This window comes from Gallinula chloropus (assembly GCF_964237585.1).
Source record: "Gallinula chloropus genome assembly, chromosome: 31".
NCBI classification, from domain to species: Eukaryota; Metazoa; Chordata; class Aves; order Gruiformes; family Rallidae; genus Gallinula; species Gallinula chloropus.
The window spans coordinates 1,032,459-1,047,970 of record NC_140116.1 but is presented as its reverse complement, the minus strand read 5'-3'; the positions used below and the strand labels follow the sequence as shown (position 1 = coordinate 1,047,970).

General features: G+C 66.5%; 4 protein-coding genes across 5 annotated transcripts; 1 reads left to right on the top strand and 3 right to left on the bottom strand.

The window, feature by feature from the left end:
* Positions 1 to 2,176: 2,176 nt before the first annotated feature.
* On the bottom strand, positions 2,177 to 4,265 carry ACKR5 (atypical chemokine receptor 5). Its single transcript, XM_084277156.1, has 2 exons — positions 4,200 to 4,265; positions 2,177 to 3,311 (listed from the first exon to the last, which is right to left on the bottom strand). The coding sequence occupies exon 2, from the start codon at positions 3,301 to 3,303 to the stop codon at positions 2,197 to 2,199; it is 1,107 nt and encodes a 368-aa protein (XP_084133282.1). The 5' UTR covers positions 3,304 to 3,311; positions 4,200 to 4,265; the 3' UTR covers positions 2,177 to 2,196.
* Positions 4,266 to 6,513: 2,248 nt separating this feature from the next.
* On the bottom strand, positions 6,514 to 8,363 carry LOC311202580 (retinol dehydrogenase 16-like). The gene is made up of 4 exons (XM_084277168.1): positions 7,861 to 8,363; positions 7,472 to 7,730; positions 6,872 to 7,035; positions 6,514 to 6,780 (listed from the first exon to the last, which is right to left on the bottom strand). The coding sequence occupies exons 1-4, from the start codon at positions 8,174 to 8,176 to the stop codon at positions 6,551 to 6,553; spliced, it is 969 nt and encodes a 322-aa protein (XP_084133294.1). The 5' UTR covers positions 8,177 to 8,363; the 3' UTR covers positions 6,514 to 6,550.
* A 588-nt stretch (positions 8,364 to 8,951) lies between these two features.
* Positions 8,952 to 11,202, bottom strand: LOC311202729 (retinol dehydrogenase 16-like). 2 transcript variants are annotated; one of them, XM_084277351.1, is made up of 5 exons: positions 10,934 to 11,190; positions 10,710 to 10,762; positions 10,322 to 10,580; positions 9,509 to 9,672; positions 8,952 to 9,328 (listed from the first exon to the last, which is right to left on the bottom strand). In XM_084277351.1, exons 1-5 carry the CDS (start codon positions 11,023 to 11,025, stop codon positions 9,111 to 9,113), a joined length of 786 nt encoding a protein of 261 aa, XP_084133477.1. In that variant the 5' UTR covers positions 11,026 to 11,190; the 3' UTR covers positions 8,952 to 9,110. The 2 variants fall into 2 exon arrangements, with proteins under 2 accessions (XP_084133477.1, XP_084133476.1); XM_084277350.1 differs by having other exon boundaries at positions 10,710 to 11,202.
* A 545-nt stretch (positions 11,203 to 11,747) lies between these two features.
* On the top strand, positions 11,748 to 15,125 carry PRIM1 (DNA primase subunit 1; the record flags this gene model as incomplete). The annotated part of the gene is made up of 13 exons (XM_084277345.1): positions 11,748 to 11,850; positions 12,716 to 12,873; positions 12,982 to 13,088; positions 13,181 to 13,254; positions 13,421 to 13,557; positions 13,653 to 13,711; positions 13,791 to 13,901; positions 14,009 to 14,099; positions 14,202 to 14,346; positions 14,431 to 14,500; positions 14,603 to 14,691; positions 14,813 to 14,911; positions 15,023 to 15,125. The coding sequence occupies 13 exons, from the start codon at positions 11,748 to 11,750 to the stop codon at positions 15,040 to 15,042; spliced, it is 1,263 nt and encodes a 420-aa protein (XP_084133471.1). The 3' UTR covers positions 15,043 to 15,125.
* Between the last annotated feature and the right edge of the window lie 387 nt (positions 15,126 to 15,512).

The following is a 15,512-nucleotide window of genomic DNA, read 5'->3' as shown; positions in this document are numbered from 1 at the left end:
GGAGGGACCCCAAGGAGCACAGAGCTCCAACCCCCTGCCACAGGCGGGGACACCAACCTCCAGGCCTGGAGCTACACAAGGTTGCCCAGGGCCCCAGCCAACCTGGCCTTGGACACCCCCAGGGATGGATGGGGCACCCACCCCCTCTCTGGGCAGCCCCTTCCAGCCCCTCACCACTCTCTCTGCAAAGAACTTCCCCCCAGTCTCTCCTCTCCCCCTTCCCTCCTCCAGCTTCACCCCATCCCCTTGTCCTGCCAGTCTCTGCCCTTTAACAAGCCCATTCCCCTCCTGTTCCTGGGGTCCCTTCAGGGACGGGGAGGCTGCAGTGAGGTCCCCCCACAGCTTCTCTTCTCCAGGCTGACCCAGCCCAGCTCCCTCAGCCTCTCTCCGTAGGGGAGCTGCTCCAGCCCTCTGAGCATCTCAGTTGTTGTCGATGGTCTCAGCAGCTGCTGGAGCCACTCTGGGGAGAGTTTTGCTGGTGGGACGGGTTGCTGAGCTGGTGGGCACTGGAAATTCAGGGTAGGGGGGTGGTCCTGGGGTGTGTAGTCTGGCTACAGGAGCCCGTGGCCTGGCTGGTTTACCCTGAGGGGTGGTGAAGGCTTTTAGGGGGTGACTGAGGGTCCCAGCTAAAGGACTTGCTGGGTTTGAAGCCCAGATGCTGGTGCTGGGCTGCGCAGGGGTTGGGAGCCCACGGTGTAGGAACAAAGCTGCAGATGCACCAGGAGGGTGAAAACTCGTGAGTTTAATAGGTCAAACACCAGATTTTACATGTTTAAGGAGCTGGGAATGGGATGTGTCGCTGTCCTGGTCAGGTCACGCCTCGAGCATCTCGTTCCTGGGTCCTTATCAGCTCTGCCATGGCTGAGAAGGGTGGGGGGAGGTGGTGTTGGGGGGTGGGGGGGGTGGTGTTGGCAGGATGCTGCCGTCGCCTGTGCCGGGTGGTTCTGGGGCTGCCTGGGTGGTACCCAGAAGGGGTGTTGGGGACAAGGATGCCCAGGTCCCTGGGGATCCCCGAGGATGGGTTCTGCCCTGGGGACTCTATTTCTGTGTCAACGCTGGTGTCTCCAGGCAGAAAGAGGGGACATCCCCCCACATGCCTTGTCCTGTGAAGTGACTCACCCGTCCCAGCACCCCGTATAGTGCCAGTCCCTGCCAGCTCCATCATAACCAAGCGCCCGTGTCAAGCCGTGGGCTTCTCCTGCACCCCAGGACATCCTGCCCCCCCCCCCAGCCCCGGCCCTGCACACAGCATCCTGTCCCTAGATCTGCTTACACTTCGCTTTTCTGAAAGAATAAGTGTTTCTTGGGCAGCTCAAGGCCCTGGGGAGATTTATGGAGCCCTCCACCCCCCACCCCATGGCTCTCTCACCTTCCCCTGCCCAGGGCCTGACCCGCAGCATCTGACTTGGCAGAATCTGGATGTCGATGAACTTTCTCCGGATGCTCCAGTTCCTTAGGCAGCCAGAGGCTCCATGCTCCAGCTTTGGGGGGTGGGGTGGGGGGGGGGTCTCCACCCATATGTGTGCCCCCAAACCGGCTTTCGATGGGCAGGGAGCACACACCAAGGGGTGACAGGAGTCTGTGGGCATACAGGGATGCAGCCGGTGGCCTTCGGATTGGGAAATGCTTGGGAGGAGGCTGGGATGAGCGGGAGCTGCACCTCTGCTGCTGTGGGTCATGTCTGGAAGCAGCTGTGTCCCATCAAACCCAGTCCTGACACACCCCCCCCCCCCTAATTTGCCATGGGTGATGGGTTGGTGGTCTCAAGTGGTTCCTCCCCTCGTTACAGCCCAGGTCTGCTCGTGCTCTCCCTGTGGGGACGCGGTGCCGTCATTGCTGTAAAATTGGGCTGCCAGGCATGGGGAGGGGAGGTTGGTAACTGGTTCCCACGCTCTAAAAGCCAAGTGCCTGCTGATCGCTGGGGACAATCCCATAAGGAGTTGGGTGAAAGATGTAGAACGGCTCCTGGGTGATAGAGCCCTGGGACAGGCTGCCCAGGGGGTGTGGAGTCTCCATCTCTGGAGAGATTCCAGACACCGACCTGGGCAATAGGAGCTGGGGAGCTGCTTTGGCAGGGGGGTTGGACCTGATGAGCTCTCCAGGTCCCTTCCAACCCCTGTGATTCTGTGATTCTGTGACTCTGTATCCCCCACCCACCCACCCACCCCACGACGAGCTGGAGTCTGGTCCCCCCCCTTAATTAGGAGGGTGGGCGTCCTTCGTGATGACGATGGAGTGCTGGGTGGCTGAGGAGGAGGAATTGTCCGCGGCCTTCTGGGCAGCCTGGTCTTTGGGGATGTACCTCACGACGGCGGAGACGAGCTTGGTGCGGAAGCTCTTGCTCAGGAAGTTGTAGAGGACGGGGTTGAGGACGCAGTGCAGGAGCGTGAAGCAGTCGATGATGTCGTAGAAGAAGTAGAGGAACTGGGCGAAGGTGCAGTGGAGGATGATGTGGTTGCCGTTGAGGGTGAGCAGCGTGAGCATGACGTGGAAGGGCAGCCAGCTGATGAGGAACACGGCCACGTAGGCGTAGATGAGCAGGCAGTGCTTCCTGCTCTCCGGCTTGGTGCGCTTGAGGAACCGGGCCGTCAGGATGTTGAAGGCGGCGATGATGGGGAAGGGGATGAGGAACCCGATGGTGGTGGTGGCCAAGCTGAGCGCCAGCGCCCACTCGTCGTAGGTCTCGAAAGGGGCCATGAAGATGCAGATGGGATCCTCGGTGTTGACCAGCTGCATGTGGGCGACCTCCAGGAAGGGGATGGTTGCTGCCAGGACCCAGCTGCAGGCGCAGATGGCGCGGCGCGCGCGGTGCTGGTGCTTGCGCCAGAAGAGGGAGGAGCTGGTCAGGGACACGTAGCGATCCACGCTCAGGCAGGTGAGGAGGAAGATGCTGGCGTACATGTTGGCGAAGTAGAAGTAGTGGGTGAAGCGGCAGAGGAAGCTGCCCCAGAGCCAGGTGTAGTCCAGCATCACCTCCAGCATCCAGATGGGCAGCGAGAGCAGCACCCCGAGGTCGGCGATGGCCATGTTGATGATGTAGAGGTTGACCAAGCTCTTGTTGCCCCGTGTCTGCCAGTTGACCCAGATGACGAGGAGGTTCTCCACCAAGCCCACCACGAAGATGACCAGGTAGAGGATGAAGAGGACCACTCGCTTGACGTTCTCATCCAGGCTGAACTCGCAGAAGGTGTAGGTGTAGTTGAGGAGGTGGAACAGCTCCGACCAGTTGTGGTAGTCCCCGTACTCGTTCGGGAAGGTGTGCAGGGTGTGCGTCTCGCTGGGGGCGGTGGTCACCTCAGCCATCCTGGGAGCTGCAAGGAGAGGGACAGGGCTGAGCCACGCGGCGCGGGACAGCCCAAAACCAGAGAGGAACGCCCGGTCGCTCCCATCAGGTTGCTTCTCAAGGGGGGGGGGGTCTGGTTGAACTCCCCATACAGCTCTTTAATCTGGCTTTTCCTCCTCAGATGACTTCCTCCATCACCCCTCAAAAGATGCCGTACCCACGCCAGACACAACCCGTGTGTCCCAGAGGAACCGCCTCAGCCCTGGTGCTGGAGGTGGCCATCCCCAGACCGGGAAAGGGACCAGGCACAGGCAGTGCCATGGGTGAGAGGGACAACGGGCAGGTGAGCAAGCGGCTGTGACCGTTAAACGTGTTGGTGACCATGCTCGACCCCCACGCCGCCGGCAAAGCCCCCAGCCCCCAACCTGAGCCCTCACTGTGCTCGTCCCGCCGCCACGCTGCCGAGAGCCGCCGGGGCGTCCAAGTAGGTGACAGAATTATTAACTCCAGGGAAATGAAGTTGACCTTCACATCCTCTCACTGCCCCCAGCGCGAGCGCTCCCAGCCCGGCACAGCTGCATCCGCGCGGCGAAGATGCCACAGACCCTGTTCCAGCCTCGTGCCGCTGGAAGAGCCCGTGACACCCGCCGGTCCCCCGGGAAAGCCGAAGGAGCGTGCTGTGCTGCCAGGGCACGTCCGTGGCACTCGGAGCCTGGTGAGCCCGGGATCCCCCCCCAGTGAGGGCATCGCCCAGCAGTGAACAGCTCTCCCCTTCCCGCTCTCAAAACCATGGAGGGGAGCAGAGCTGAAACCCCCGGGCTGGACCCCCCACCCCATCCCTGAGGGGGCTCAATCCCCCGCCCTCGCCAAGCTGCTGGTGGGTGGGAGAGGGGACAGACGGACGCGGGGGGCTCACCGGTGTCAGAGCTGAAGGCTGCTGGGGAGCGCGGGGATCCTCTCGGCGCGGCGGCTCGAGCGCCTCTGGGGCAGCTGCGCCGCGGCCGCGCTGCAGGGCTCAGGGTGGGCTCGTTGGCTGCTTCCCAGCAGGAAATGACCGCCGTGGTCTGACATCCTGAGACAGCCCAGCTCGGGCATCGTGTGACTCGGTTTCCAGGCCTGGGGCTCAGCTCCCGTTTGATTTCTGCCGCCGGGCTGGGGACGGGCACGGGGAGGACCCGGGCAGGTGTCGGTGTTGAAGCTGTGAGTGCCCGAGGATGGAACGGGGCTCCTCAGGGGACCCTTGGGCATGTCCCCCCTCCCCATCATCACTCCTACAGGACCTGGCCGCTGTGGCCCCCCCTGGTCTTGAGGGGGACACACACGGATGCTGCCTGGGTCCTGTTGTGACTGTGGGCAGGATGGGAAGATGCATCCTTTGGGATGGGCACAGGTCCTCCCCCTGTGCCCGGTGGTGAAGGCAAACATGCCATGGACTGTCCCTGCTGCTCACGCGATGAGCCTGGGGGTTTCTTTTGGAGGAGGAGGGGAAGAGCCCAAACTGAGCATCTCTGCCAGGTGGGCGCTGCCCGTCGCCCCGAGCTGCAGCAGGGGCTGGTGGCAGATGATGACAATCACCACAGAGCCACCTCTGCCCAGGCAACGATTAATCCCTGGGCTGGGATTGCCTGGAAATTGGGCAGGGGAAGGGAGGGGGCTCCAGCCTGACCCCCGGCGCTGGGGAGGGGGGCTGATAGGCAGCAAAATTTTTGCCTGGAGCTGCAAGTCCTGCGAAACAATTGGAGGAAATCTCCTTTTCGAGGGCAGACAAGACTCTGCGATCAACAATCGGCTCGGAAGGAAGGCACGGCCGGCGCGGGGAAGCACGAGGGCACTGATAAGTCGGCTCTCGCAACAACAAGCCCGGCGCCGCTGACCCCGAGCTCAGGTACCCAACCCCAGCAGGATTTTGGGGCTGCAAACAGGAACTCGGTGGGTTCGTGGTACAGGGAGGGGTGTTCAGCTCCCGTTTCAGGGGTCGGGGTGTTCCAGCACTGAACCCTCGTACCCGGAATGATCCGGGTGACACAAAGTGGCTTCGGCGGCGGCGTTTGTGTGGGGGATGCTGATCCCAGCAGGATGGAGAGGTCCAGGAGCCGGCTGCTGGGCTGTGGGAAGCGGGGTGGGTGGCTCAGCCCCTTCTCCCCATCTCTGCCGCCCATGCTCAGAGCACCCCAAGGCTGTCAGCACCCAAACGTGTGCCAAGCAGCCCCCCAGCCTCCCCAAGGGTCCAGTCCCCTGAGGGACCAGGGTGCCAGGTCCCTCCCAGCCCTTGCCCCATCAAGGCTGAGGAGGGCCCAGCACAGACACGGGGTGTCTGGGGGGGTTCTGCGGGGTATCTGCAATCCTCCTGCCCTTCCCTTCCCAGGGAAGCCAGCACCATCCAGGGATGCTGCCGTAGGGATGCGGGCACAGGGCTCCCTGGGGCAGGTGCAGCCGAGGCCGCAGTGTCGCCAGCAGCTCAGCGTGCCGCAGCTCGTCCTCGGGGACACGCGGGCTGGAACGTGTTGTGTGGGGGCTGCTGGGGACGTCTTACTGGTTTGCTAAACCAGGTAAAGCTTTTAGGAAAGCTGCTTGGCTGGGCAAACCACTCAGCGAGCTGTAACGCCGCTTGCACAAGGGGCCCTACATGCTGCTGCCCATCCTGCCGTACCCCGGCGCTCTGGGCATGGGGGGGGATCTAGTTCTTGTGTGGGATCCGGCTCGGTGCATGTGGGAGCAGCACAGTGCTGGTGGGAGCAGGGCTGACCCCTCCCCAGCTAATCAGCCCTTAATTAGAGGTAGGAGTGATGCCTGAGCTGCTGCCTGCACACCCAGCTGCCTGTGCTGGCAAAGCCATGGCCGGTGAACGGCTCAGCGTGGTTCCCACTGGCTCTGGCGTTCTCTGTGCCAACCAGATGGGGACAGCAGACAAGGGGCTGCACGATCACCAGAATCATGGTGGGAAAGGGAGAACCAGCTGCCAGGGCTGAGCCCAAGGTCGCTGCAGTGGGGTCCCGGTTGTGCCGGCACCAAGTCCTGGCTGTGCCAGCACCGAGTCCCGGCTGTGCCGGCACCAAAGGGCCACTGAGCAGCGAGGAAGGAGAGACCCATTTCCAGCCACGTCTTGGGTTTACCTGTGTGGCAGCGCAGCAGGAGGTGGGGAGCAAACCCCCTCCTGGGGTACTGAGGCTCACGGCAGCGGCTCCTCGCTTCGCACCAGCTTTATTGAGCACGTTCACTGGGGTCCTGAGACGAGCGGGTGCCGTGTCCCCATCCCCGGTCTGGCACTCAGGGGTGTGTGGGCACGGCCCCGGCGGGGACAGGCAGGAAGAGGCCGATGATGGCATCGCTGAGCCAGGACGGGCAGTAGCTGAGGGGCAGGAAGACCAAGCGGGCGTCCCAGCCGGCTGCGTAGCGGCCGCGGGGGAAGCGGGCGAGCAGCGCGTGCGCCATGAGGTCGGTGACGCGGGACAGGCGGGAGCTGCTCAGGCGGTGCAGCAGGATCATGCTCTTGGCGTCTGGGTGGGCAGAGATGGCGGGGGGCGGTCAGTCCATCCCGGCACACCGGCGCTGGTGGGGTTTTTGGGGAGCACCAGGGCTGTTACTCACAGTTCTCCAGGTAACGTTGGCCGTAGGCTGCTTGGGTCTGTGCTGGGAGCTGCTCCCATTGCTGCTTGAAGCCCTTCACCATCCTTGTGGGGTCAATAATCGCCGTGCGGAAGCCACCGGGTTCGATGATGGAGACCTGCACCCCGAAGGGCCGCATCTCTCGCCTGGATGGGGAGCAGAAACAGCCCCATGGATGGAGCCACGGGGTGGGGGGCCGGCTCTGAGCCACAGGGGGCAAAGGGGAGTCCGGGAGCCCCCTCTGGGCACCCCATCCTGCTGCAGGTGGGTGTGGGAGAGCCCTGTCCTTGCTCAAGGGCTTCTCAAAAGCCTCCCTGGGGTTGCGCGGCTGCTGCTCTGCCGTAACCCGGTTTCCCAACCCCTGGGCAGCCACGTTGGCATTTCACAACCCCCCGCCTTGGCTCGCGGCTCCTCTCCTCACCTGCAAAGGATGTAACCAGGTACAACCCAAATCCCTGCTTGGGGAAAGTGGGGCAGAGCCACCCAGCGTGCCCACACCTGCCACCGCGCACCCGGCTGCAGGACAAGCCCCAGGACAGGAGAGCACCCAGGGGGGTGACGAGGGGGGTCCCACCGCTGTACCTGAGGCTGTCGGAGAAGGCTTCCACGCCATGCTTGGAGATGCAGTATGGCCCCCCGAAACAAGCGAGCCGGCCCATCACGCTGGCCACGTTGACCACCCGGCCCCGCGCCCGCTTCACCAGGGGCAGGAGGCTCAGCGTCACCTCGATGAGGCCGAGCAGGTTGACGTCCAGCACCTTGGCGAAGTCGTCCTTGGTCAGCCACTCGTTAGGGGCGGTGGGGACACCGGTCCCTGCGTTGTTCACCAGCCCCCAAAGACCTGAGGTGGGGGATATGATGGGGTGAGACAGGGCTGAGCCCCCCCCCACCCCCAGCCCTGCTCCAGCGCTGGCCACGCCAATGTGGGTGACAACGGGGGGACAAGGACTGGGGTGGCCGCCCCGTCCTACCTCGGTCGCCCACGCGCTCCCGCACCCAGGCGGCGGCCGTGGCGATGCTCTGGCTGGAGGTGACGTCCAGGAGGAGGGTCTGCAGCCGTGGCGAGGTGGCTGCCCGCAGCTGCGCGGCCCCGGGCTCGGTCAGGCAGGCGGCCAGGACCCGCAGCCCCCGCGCATCCAGCTGCCGCGCCAGCAGGTTCCCGAAGCCGCTGTCGCAGCCCGTGATCAGCACGTACTTCTCCGGGAGCCCCGGCACCGTCTGCCGCTCCCGGTGCCAGCGCCGCAGCAGGTAGAGCCCCACCAGCACCACCGCCACGTACAGCCACATCCTCAGGCACCAGCTCAGCCCCAGCCGCCCGTGTGCCGTACATATAGGGACCGGTGTGGAAACCAGCCCCAGGCCATGGGCTGCGCAGTGCTGGCGGCAGGGCCGGGCGCTGGGTCACTCTGTGACACGCCAGAGGAGCAGTAGGGTTGCAGCAGCTTCTAGGAAGGTTTTGCATCCCTCGATTGCAATTCCCGGCCTCACCCCACGCAGATCCGGGCGCCTGGAACGCCGCTTCGGGCTTTCATGGCTGCTTGTTCTGGCAGGGCTGGTCCAGCTGCCCCACGGAGCCGGATTTGGCCCCAGACAGCCATCAGCACCCAGCCCTGGTCTTCTCCCTGTCACCCAGTTCGGTCTGGTTGGGGACAGGGCTTTGCATCCCCCCTTCACCCCGGGATGGGCCCTGCACGAGCAGGCAGCGGAGCTGCTGAGGGATGTGGGTGGTGGGGTGTCCCCAGTGATGCCCGGGGGTGGTTTGCTGGGGCTCGGCAGCACCAAGCGAGCACCACAGGCCTGTGGAGCTGTGCAGGGGCTGAAGTGCACTGGGGACAACCAGGGGACCCCAAGGATGCCCCGACCTGAGGATGCTCAGCCCCACGCCCCGGGGTCTGTTCGGGTTTGGGTTTACCCATGTGCAGTAACCCCCATGGCTCTCACACCCCAGGGAGGGCTGGACCCCACAAGGAGTGGGGATGGCTGGAAACCCCGGGAGGAGCACAGAGAGCCGGTGATGGGGCTGGTGCTGCTGGAGGAGGCTGACACCAAGCCCAGGCAGTCGGGGGGGACGGGGTGCCTTTATTCAGAAGCAAACCAGGCTGCTAGCAGAGGGCAGCGTGTGGTGAGACCTTGGACAGAAATGAACCAATTAGCAGGGTCTCATCAGCGGGCGATGCCGGAGCCCAGCCGGTGCTGCCGGGCCCTACGCCCCATCCCTGCCTTAGGCTCTGTGGGCAGGGCTGGGGTAGGACCAGCCGAATACCATGTCCGTGAGGGCTGAGGGCAGGTAGCTGAGGGGGATGTAGAAGAGTTTGGCGTCCCAGCCCGCGGAGTAGCGGGTGCGGGGGTGGCGGCAGGTCAGCGCGTGCTCCATGCAGTCGGTGACGAGCGTCAAGTCGGGGCTGCTCTTCTTCTGCACATCCTCAGTCGCTAACAGCCCTGCGGAGGCAGAAAGAGCCGGTCAGGATGAGGGGCTTAGACCCCCCCCCCCCATTCCCCCCCCCACACCCCAGCACCGAACGCAGCCAAACGGCGCGGTGGGGACATCCCATGACCCTCAGGATGGCCCCTGTGTTGGAAGAGAAACGGTGTCACTTGTGGTGGAGCTGAGGTACTTACACTTCTGCAAGTAGTGCTGCCCGTAACTCGCTTTGGTTTCCTCCGGGAGCTTCTCCCAGACGGAAAGGAAATTCCTCTCCAGGCTCTCGGTGCTGGTGATCATCGTCTTGAAGTAGCCCGGCTCGATGACGCTGACCTTCACGCCGAAGCCGCGCATCTCAAGCCTGGAAGGGGGTGGGGGATCAAGGGCCGTGGGGCACCGGAGCAGCACCCCACGGGGTGTGGGTTGTCTGTCGGTGGGCACCGGTTCTCGTGCGGGGTGCACAGCGAACAGCCTTGTGCTGGAGGTATGTCAGGGAGCCTGGCTGCCCGCCGGGACCCTGTGCCAGCCCCAGCACGTGTGCGAGGCGGCGTGTGAGCCGGTGTCTGCTGAGCCTCGGTGGGACGGGGCTCAAGCAAACCCTGTGACCACGGGAGCCACCGAGCCAGGATGGGGACGAGGTCCAATGGCAGAGGCTGAGTGCTGGGACAGGCGGCGCCAGCAGCCTCCCTGCCCCTGGGAAGTCACCCGGCAGGCAACCGAAACCAAAGCTCTGCTGAGACCTTTGCCTTCCCTTCCCTGAGCTGCCTCTGTGGGGCTCAAAGTAGAGCGGAGGCGGCAGGAAAGGGTGTCCCCCCCCCTCGCTGGGGATCGTTCCCACAGGACACAGGGCCCGGAGCTGTGCAGGACAGACGGTCCTGATGTCCAGGCGTTAAGCGTGTCCGTCTGTCCCCGGCTGCTCGAGGAGGGGGTTTGGCAGTCGGAGGCCGTTGGCCACAGCTCGGGAAAGCAAACAGGGCAGTGGGTGATGTCATCAGCCACGCCGGACTTACCGGAGGCTGTCGGAGAAGGCCTCCACGCCGAACTTGGAGATGCAGTACCCCCCACCGAAAAAGGAGAGGCGGCCCATCACGCTGGCCACGTTGACCACCCGGCCCCGCGCCCGCTTCACCAGGGGCAGGAGGCTCAGCGTCACCTCGATGAGGCCGAGCAGGTTGACGTCCAGCACCTTGGCGAAGTCGTCCTTGGTCAGCCACTCGTTAGGGGCGGTGGGGACACCGGTCCCTGCGTTGTTCACCAGCCCCCAAAGACCTGAGGTGGGGGATATGGGGTGAGACAGGGCTGAGACACCCCCCCCACCCACAGCCCTGCTCCAGCGCTGGCCACGCCAACGTGGGTGACAACAGGGGGACAAGGACTGGGGTGGCCGCCCCGTCCTACCTCGGTCGCCCACGCGCTCCCGCACCCAGGCGGCGGCCGTGGCGATGCTCTGGCTGGAGGTGACGTCCAGGAGGAGGGTCTGCAGCCGCGGCGAGGTGGCTGCCCGCAGCTGCGCGGCCCCGGGCTCGGTCAGGCAGGCGGCCAGGACCCGCAGCCCCCGCGCATCCAGCTGCCGCGCCAGCAGGTTCCCGAAGCCGCTGTCGCAGCCCGTGATCAGCACGTACTTCTCCGGGAGCCCCGGCACCGTCTGCCGCTCCCGCTGCCAGCGCCGCAGCAGGTAGAGCCCCACCAGCACCGCCGCCACGTACAGCCACATCCTCGGGCACCGGGAGCACGACCGGCACCGGGAGCAGGACCGGGAGTGCGACCGGGCGCTCAGCGGCTCCGTCCCGACCTTGGCTCGGCCCCGCTGTCAATGATTAATTCGTTCGGAGCGGCTCCGGTGCAACGGCCGCGGAGAGACCTACGGGGGCACCGAGCACTACGGGGCTGCGGGGGCGGCGGCACCTCCCCCCGGCCCGCCCCCCCCCCGCCCCTTCCCCGTTCCCTCCCGGGCCGCCCCCGCCGGTCCGGGCTCGGTGTCGTCGCGGTGCTGCCGCCTCTAGTCCGACGGGCGCCCGGTCCCGGCGCTGCGAGACCCGCACCGGCCCCGGGGCTCCGCTCCGGCCGCAGCCGTCGGGGGGTCGGTGACCCGGAGCGGGGCCGGGTTCCAGTATCCCTGGGTATCCCCCGGGTATCCCCCGGGTATCCCCCGAACCCCCCGCCCCGGGGGCATCCGGACCCCTTGGCTGAGCCCCGCCGGGACCCCCCGAGCTCCGGGTCCCCTCGGATTCCCGCAACGCTCCTGGACCCGCACCCCGGGACCCCCCCCCCCCACCCCCCCCCGGCTCCTCCCTCGTGCTTGGCGTGTGTGTCCCCCCCGGCGTGTCCCGCCCCCGCTGCCCCATCCCCGCTCCAACCCGCGGCCCGGGGCCGGACTACAACTCCCGGCGGCCCCCGGGCTCCCGCCCCCGCCGCTTCCCGCCGCCTCTTCCCGCCATGGCGCGGTTTGAGCCGGCGGCGCTGCCCGAGCTGCTCCCGGTCTTCTACCGGCGGCTCTTCCCGCACGGCGCCTACGGCCGCTGGCTCGGCTACGGCGGCGGTGAGCGGCGGCGGGGGGCGCCGGGGGGAGCCCCGGGGGGGAGCTGGGGCAGGCGGCGGGTGGATGCGCTCACCGGGCACCGGGGCACCGGGCGAGTCTGGGGGGTGCCTGGGATGGGGGGATGCCTGGGATGGGGGGATGCCTGGGATGGGGGGGAGCCCGGGATGGGGGGGAGCCTGGGATGGAGGTTGGGGTGCGAGGCTGCAGGAGGGCGATGGGGGTATCCCAAGGGAGCTGGGGCAGGCGGCGGGTGGATGGGCTCACCGGGCACCGGGCGAGTCCGGGGGGGATGCCTGAGATGGGGGGGATGCCTGGGATGGGGGGGAGCCCGGGAATGGGGGGGGAGCCTGGGATGGGGGGGAGCCTGGGATGGGGGGGATGCCTGGGATGGGGGGGATGCCTGGGATGGGGGGGGGTGCCTGGGAATGGGGGAAGCCTGGGATGGGGGGGATGCCTGGGATGGGGGGGAGCCTGGGATGGGGGTGGGGGATGCGAGGCTGCAGCAGGGCGATGGGGGTGTCCCAAGGGAGCTGAGGCAGGCGGCAGGTGGATGGGCTCACCGGGCACCGGGCGAGTCCGGGGGGGTGCCTGAGATGGGGGGGATGCCTGGGATGGGGGGGAGCCCGGGAATGGGGTGGGGAGCCTGGGATGGGGGGATGCCTGGGATGGGGGGAGCCTGGGATGGGGGGGTGCGAGGCTGCAGCAGGGCGATGGGGGTGTCCCAAGGGAGCTGGGGCAGGCGGTGGGTGGATGGGCTCACCGGGCACTGGGGGTGTCCGGGGGATGCCTGGGATGGGGAGTGCGGGGCCGCAGCAGGGGGGAAGGGGCGGCTGGACACCCCCCTAAGCCGCCCGTGCCCCCGCAGTGGTGAAGAACTACTTCCAGCTGCGGGAGTTCTCCTTCACGCTGCGGGACGATGTGTACGTGCGGTTCCAGTCCTTCGGCAGCCCCCAGGAGCTGGAGCGGGAGCTGCAGAAGACCAACCCCTACAAGATCGACATCGGGGCCGTCTACTCCCACCGCGTGAGTCCTGCGCCCACCCGGGCACCCCCGCTGTGGTGGGGGTGTGGGTGCTGCCCAGCCCTGGAGGGGGGGGGTCTCCTTTGGGGTTGAGCCCGTCCCATCCTGCAGCCCAACCAGCACAACACGGTGCATCTGGGAGCCTTCCAGCCTCAGGAGAAGGAGCTGGTGTTTGACATCGACATGACAGACTACGACGATGTCCGGACGTGCTGCAGGTCCCTGGGGTGCTCCCGGCACGAGCCGGAACTGGGGGGCTGGGTGGGGAGGGTGTGGGGCAGCATCCTGACTCCCTGCACTCTGCCTGCAGCTCTGCTGAGATCTGCTCCAAGTGCTGGACCCTGATGACCATTGCTGTCCGCGTCATCGACCGCGCGCTCGTGGGTGAGGGTCTCAGGGCCCTGGGACACATCCAGACCGTGCTCTGCCCCGCAGCAACACCCAAAGAGGGGGTGCTGAGGGGAGCAGGGGACGCACCGGTGCCCAGTGGGGTTCAGGGATGCCACCACCCCTCCTGACACGCTGCCACAGCCCTGCTGTTCCCCCGCAGAGGACCTGGGCGTGAGGCATCGGCTGTGGGTGTACTCGGGCCGGAGGGGTGTCCACTGCTGGGTGTGCGATGACGCGGTGAGGAAGTGGTCCCCGGCACTGCGGGCGGCCGCCGTGGAGTACCTGACCCTGGTGAAGGTGGGTGTGCAGGGTAGGGTTGCGGGGGGGGTAAAGGCTGGACACGCTCTGCCCCCCCCCACACACCCCCAGGCTGCCCACCGCTCTCACCCCAGGGCGGAGCAGACACTGTGAAGAAGGTGAACCTCTCGGACCCCATCCACTCCTTCATCAGGTGGGTGGGGGGACCCCCCTTCCTTGTCCCCAGCGGCTGGTGGGGGTGGGTGCTGAGCCTCCCCCCTGCTCCTCCGCAGGCGCTCGGTCGGCGTGGTGGAGAAATACTTCGAGGCCTACGCGCTGGTGGGCCAGGACATCCTGGGCAGCCCTGAGCGGTGGGAGAAGGTGCTGGCCCTGATCCCTGAGGATATCCTTCCTGGAGGGTTCCGCGGGGGGTCTGTGTGAGGGGCAGTGAGAGGGGGGGGTGTGAAATGGGGTCAGCAGCGTCTGCGATGGGCCTTGACCACTGGCCACAGCACCGCGAGCAGCTGCAGAGCGACTTCCCCAAGAAGCGGGACTCGGTGCAGCGCTGGGAGCTGCTGAAGGGCAGGATGGAGCGGACGCGGGTGAGTGACCGAGGAGCTGCCCTGGCTGTGTGTGTGTGGGGGGGAACGGGTCCTCCTGCTGCCCCTCCTGCTGCCCCCCACCTCACCTGCCTGTCCCTGCAGCGAGGGGGAGCGAGCGGGAAGGGCGCCTCGTGCTACGCGGACTGGGAGATCATGCTGCAGTACTGCTTCCCCCGCCTCGACATCAACGTCAGCAAAGGCGTTGGGCATCTGCTGAAGAGCCCCTTCAGCGTCCACCCAAAAACAGGTGGGGTTGGGGGGGCGGTTGGGCACCCCTGGTACCGGGTACCCCCAGCTTTGGGCACCCCTGGCCGTGACTCCCCTCTCGCAGGTCGCATTTCGGTGCCGCTGGATCTGCAGAAGCTGGACCAGTTTGACCCATTCGCTGTCCCCACCATCAGGTAGGTGGGTGGGAGGGTGAGGGGGGGTGCGGGTGTGTTTGGGGTGGGGTGTCCTGGCTGCGCTGGCACGCCTGTACCGCCACGTCCCACCAACTCCCACAGCTCCCTGTGCCACGAGCTGGACACCACGCCCGGTGACGATGGAGAGCAGGAGGATGGCGGGGAGACGGAGCCGAAACGGCGCGCACGGGGTGAGCGGGGGGGGCCGGGGATACGGGTGATGAGGATGGGGGGGAGCAAGGAGGAACGGAGCAGATTAGGGGGGCTGCCTTCCTCCTCCTCCTCCTCCTCAACTCCCCCCCCATCCTCCAGACTACAAGCGGACGAGCCTGGCACCCTACGTGCGGGTCTTTGAGCAGTTCGTGGAGGAGATGGAACGTGCCCGGCGCGGGGAGCGGCTACGGAGGAGCGGTCGGTGCCCCAGGGCTGGGATGGGGGTGGGATACAGGGCTGGGGGGGGACGGGACACACACCGGGGGTCCCCGGTAACACTCCCCTTGCCCCGGTTTCTCTTCCTTGCAGACCTGCACGGAGATTTCTGAGGCCTTGAAGCCGGGGGTCACTGAGGGATCATACGGGGGGCCCAGTGCCTTGGTGCGGGGCCCGGTGCCACGGTGCGGGGCCCGGTGCGGCCCGGTTCGGTTCGGCCCCGGGGGGGGCCGAACCGAACCGGGCCGCACCAGGCCCCGCACGGGGTTTTTTTGTACCGTTTCCACACAAACCACATTAAACCTCTTATCACACATCAGCCTTGGGATGTGTTGAGGCAGAACGGGACCGGGAACGGGACCGGGACCGGTACCGGTACCGGTACCCACGGGGGCAGCTCAGGGACTGGGGAGGGGGGGGTGCAGGGTTCGTGTGGCCCCCTCTGGGAAGTGTGTGGGGTGTGTTTGTGTCTTGACCCGGCCACAGGGCCGAGCCCCACGTCCGCGGCCTCTCGGTTCGGTTCGGTTCGGGGCCGGGGCCTGGTGCCGGTGGGACGGCCCGGAGCGGGGGGGGGGGGGTGCTG

Excerpts from the sequence above, each read along its gene's own strand:
- LOC311202729 (XM_084277350.1), bottom strand. The coding sequence starts at position 11,025 with ATGTGGCTGTACGTGGCGGCGGTGCTGGTGGGGCTCTACCTGCTGCGG. Across the intron at positions 10,581-10,709 it reads GGAGCGCGTGGGCGACCGAG|GTCTTTGGGGGCTGGTGAAC; the intron begins GTAGGACGGGGC and ends CCCCCACCTCAG. Across the intron at positions 9,673-10,321 it reads GCCTTCTCCGACAGCCTCCG|GCTTGAGATGCGCGGCTTCG; the intron begins GTAAGTCCGGCG and ends ACCCCCTTCCAG.
- LOC311202580 (XM_084277168.1), bottom strand. The coding sequence starts at position 8,176 with ATGTGGCTGTACGTGGCGGTGGTGCTGGTGGGGCTCTACCTGCTGCGG. Across the intron at positions 7,731-7,860 it reads GGAGCGCGTGGGCGACCGAG|GTCTTTGGGGGCTGGTGAAC; the intron begins GTAGGACGGGGC and ends CCCCCACCTCAG. Across the intron at positions 6,781-6,871 it reads CCAACGTTACCTGGAGAACT|ACGCCAAGAGCATGATCCTG; the intron begins GTGAGTAACAGC and ends CTGCCCACCCAG.
- ACKR5 (XM_084277156.1), bottom strand. The coding sequence starts at position 3,303 with ATGGCTGAGGTGACCACCGCCCCCAGCGAGACGCACACCCTGCACACC.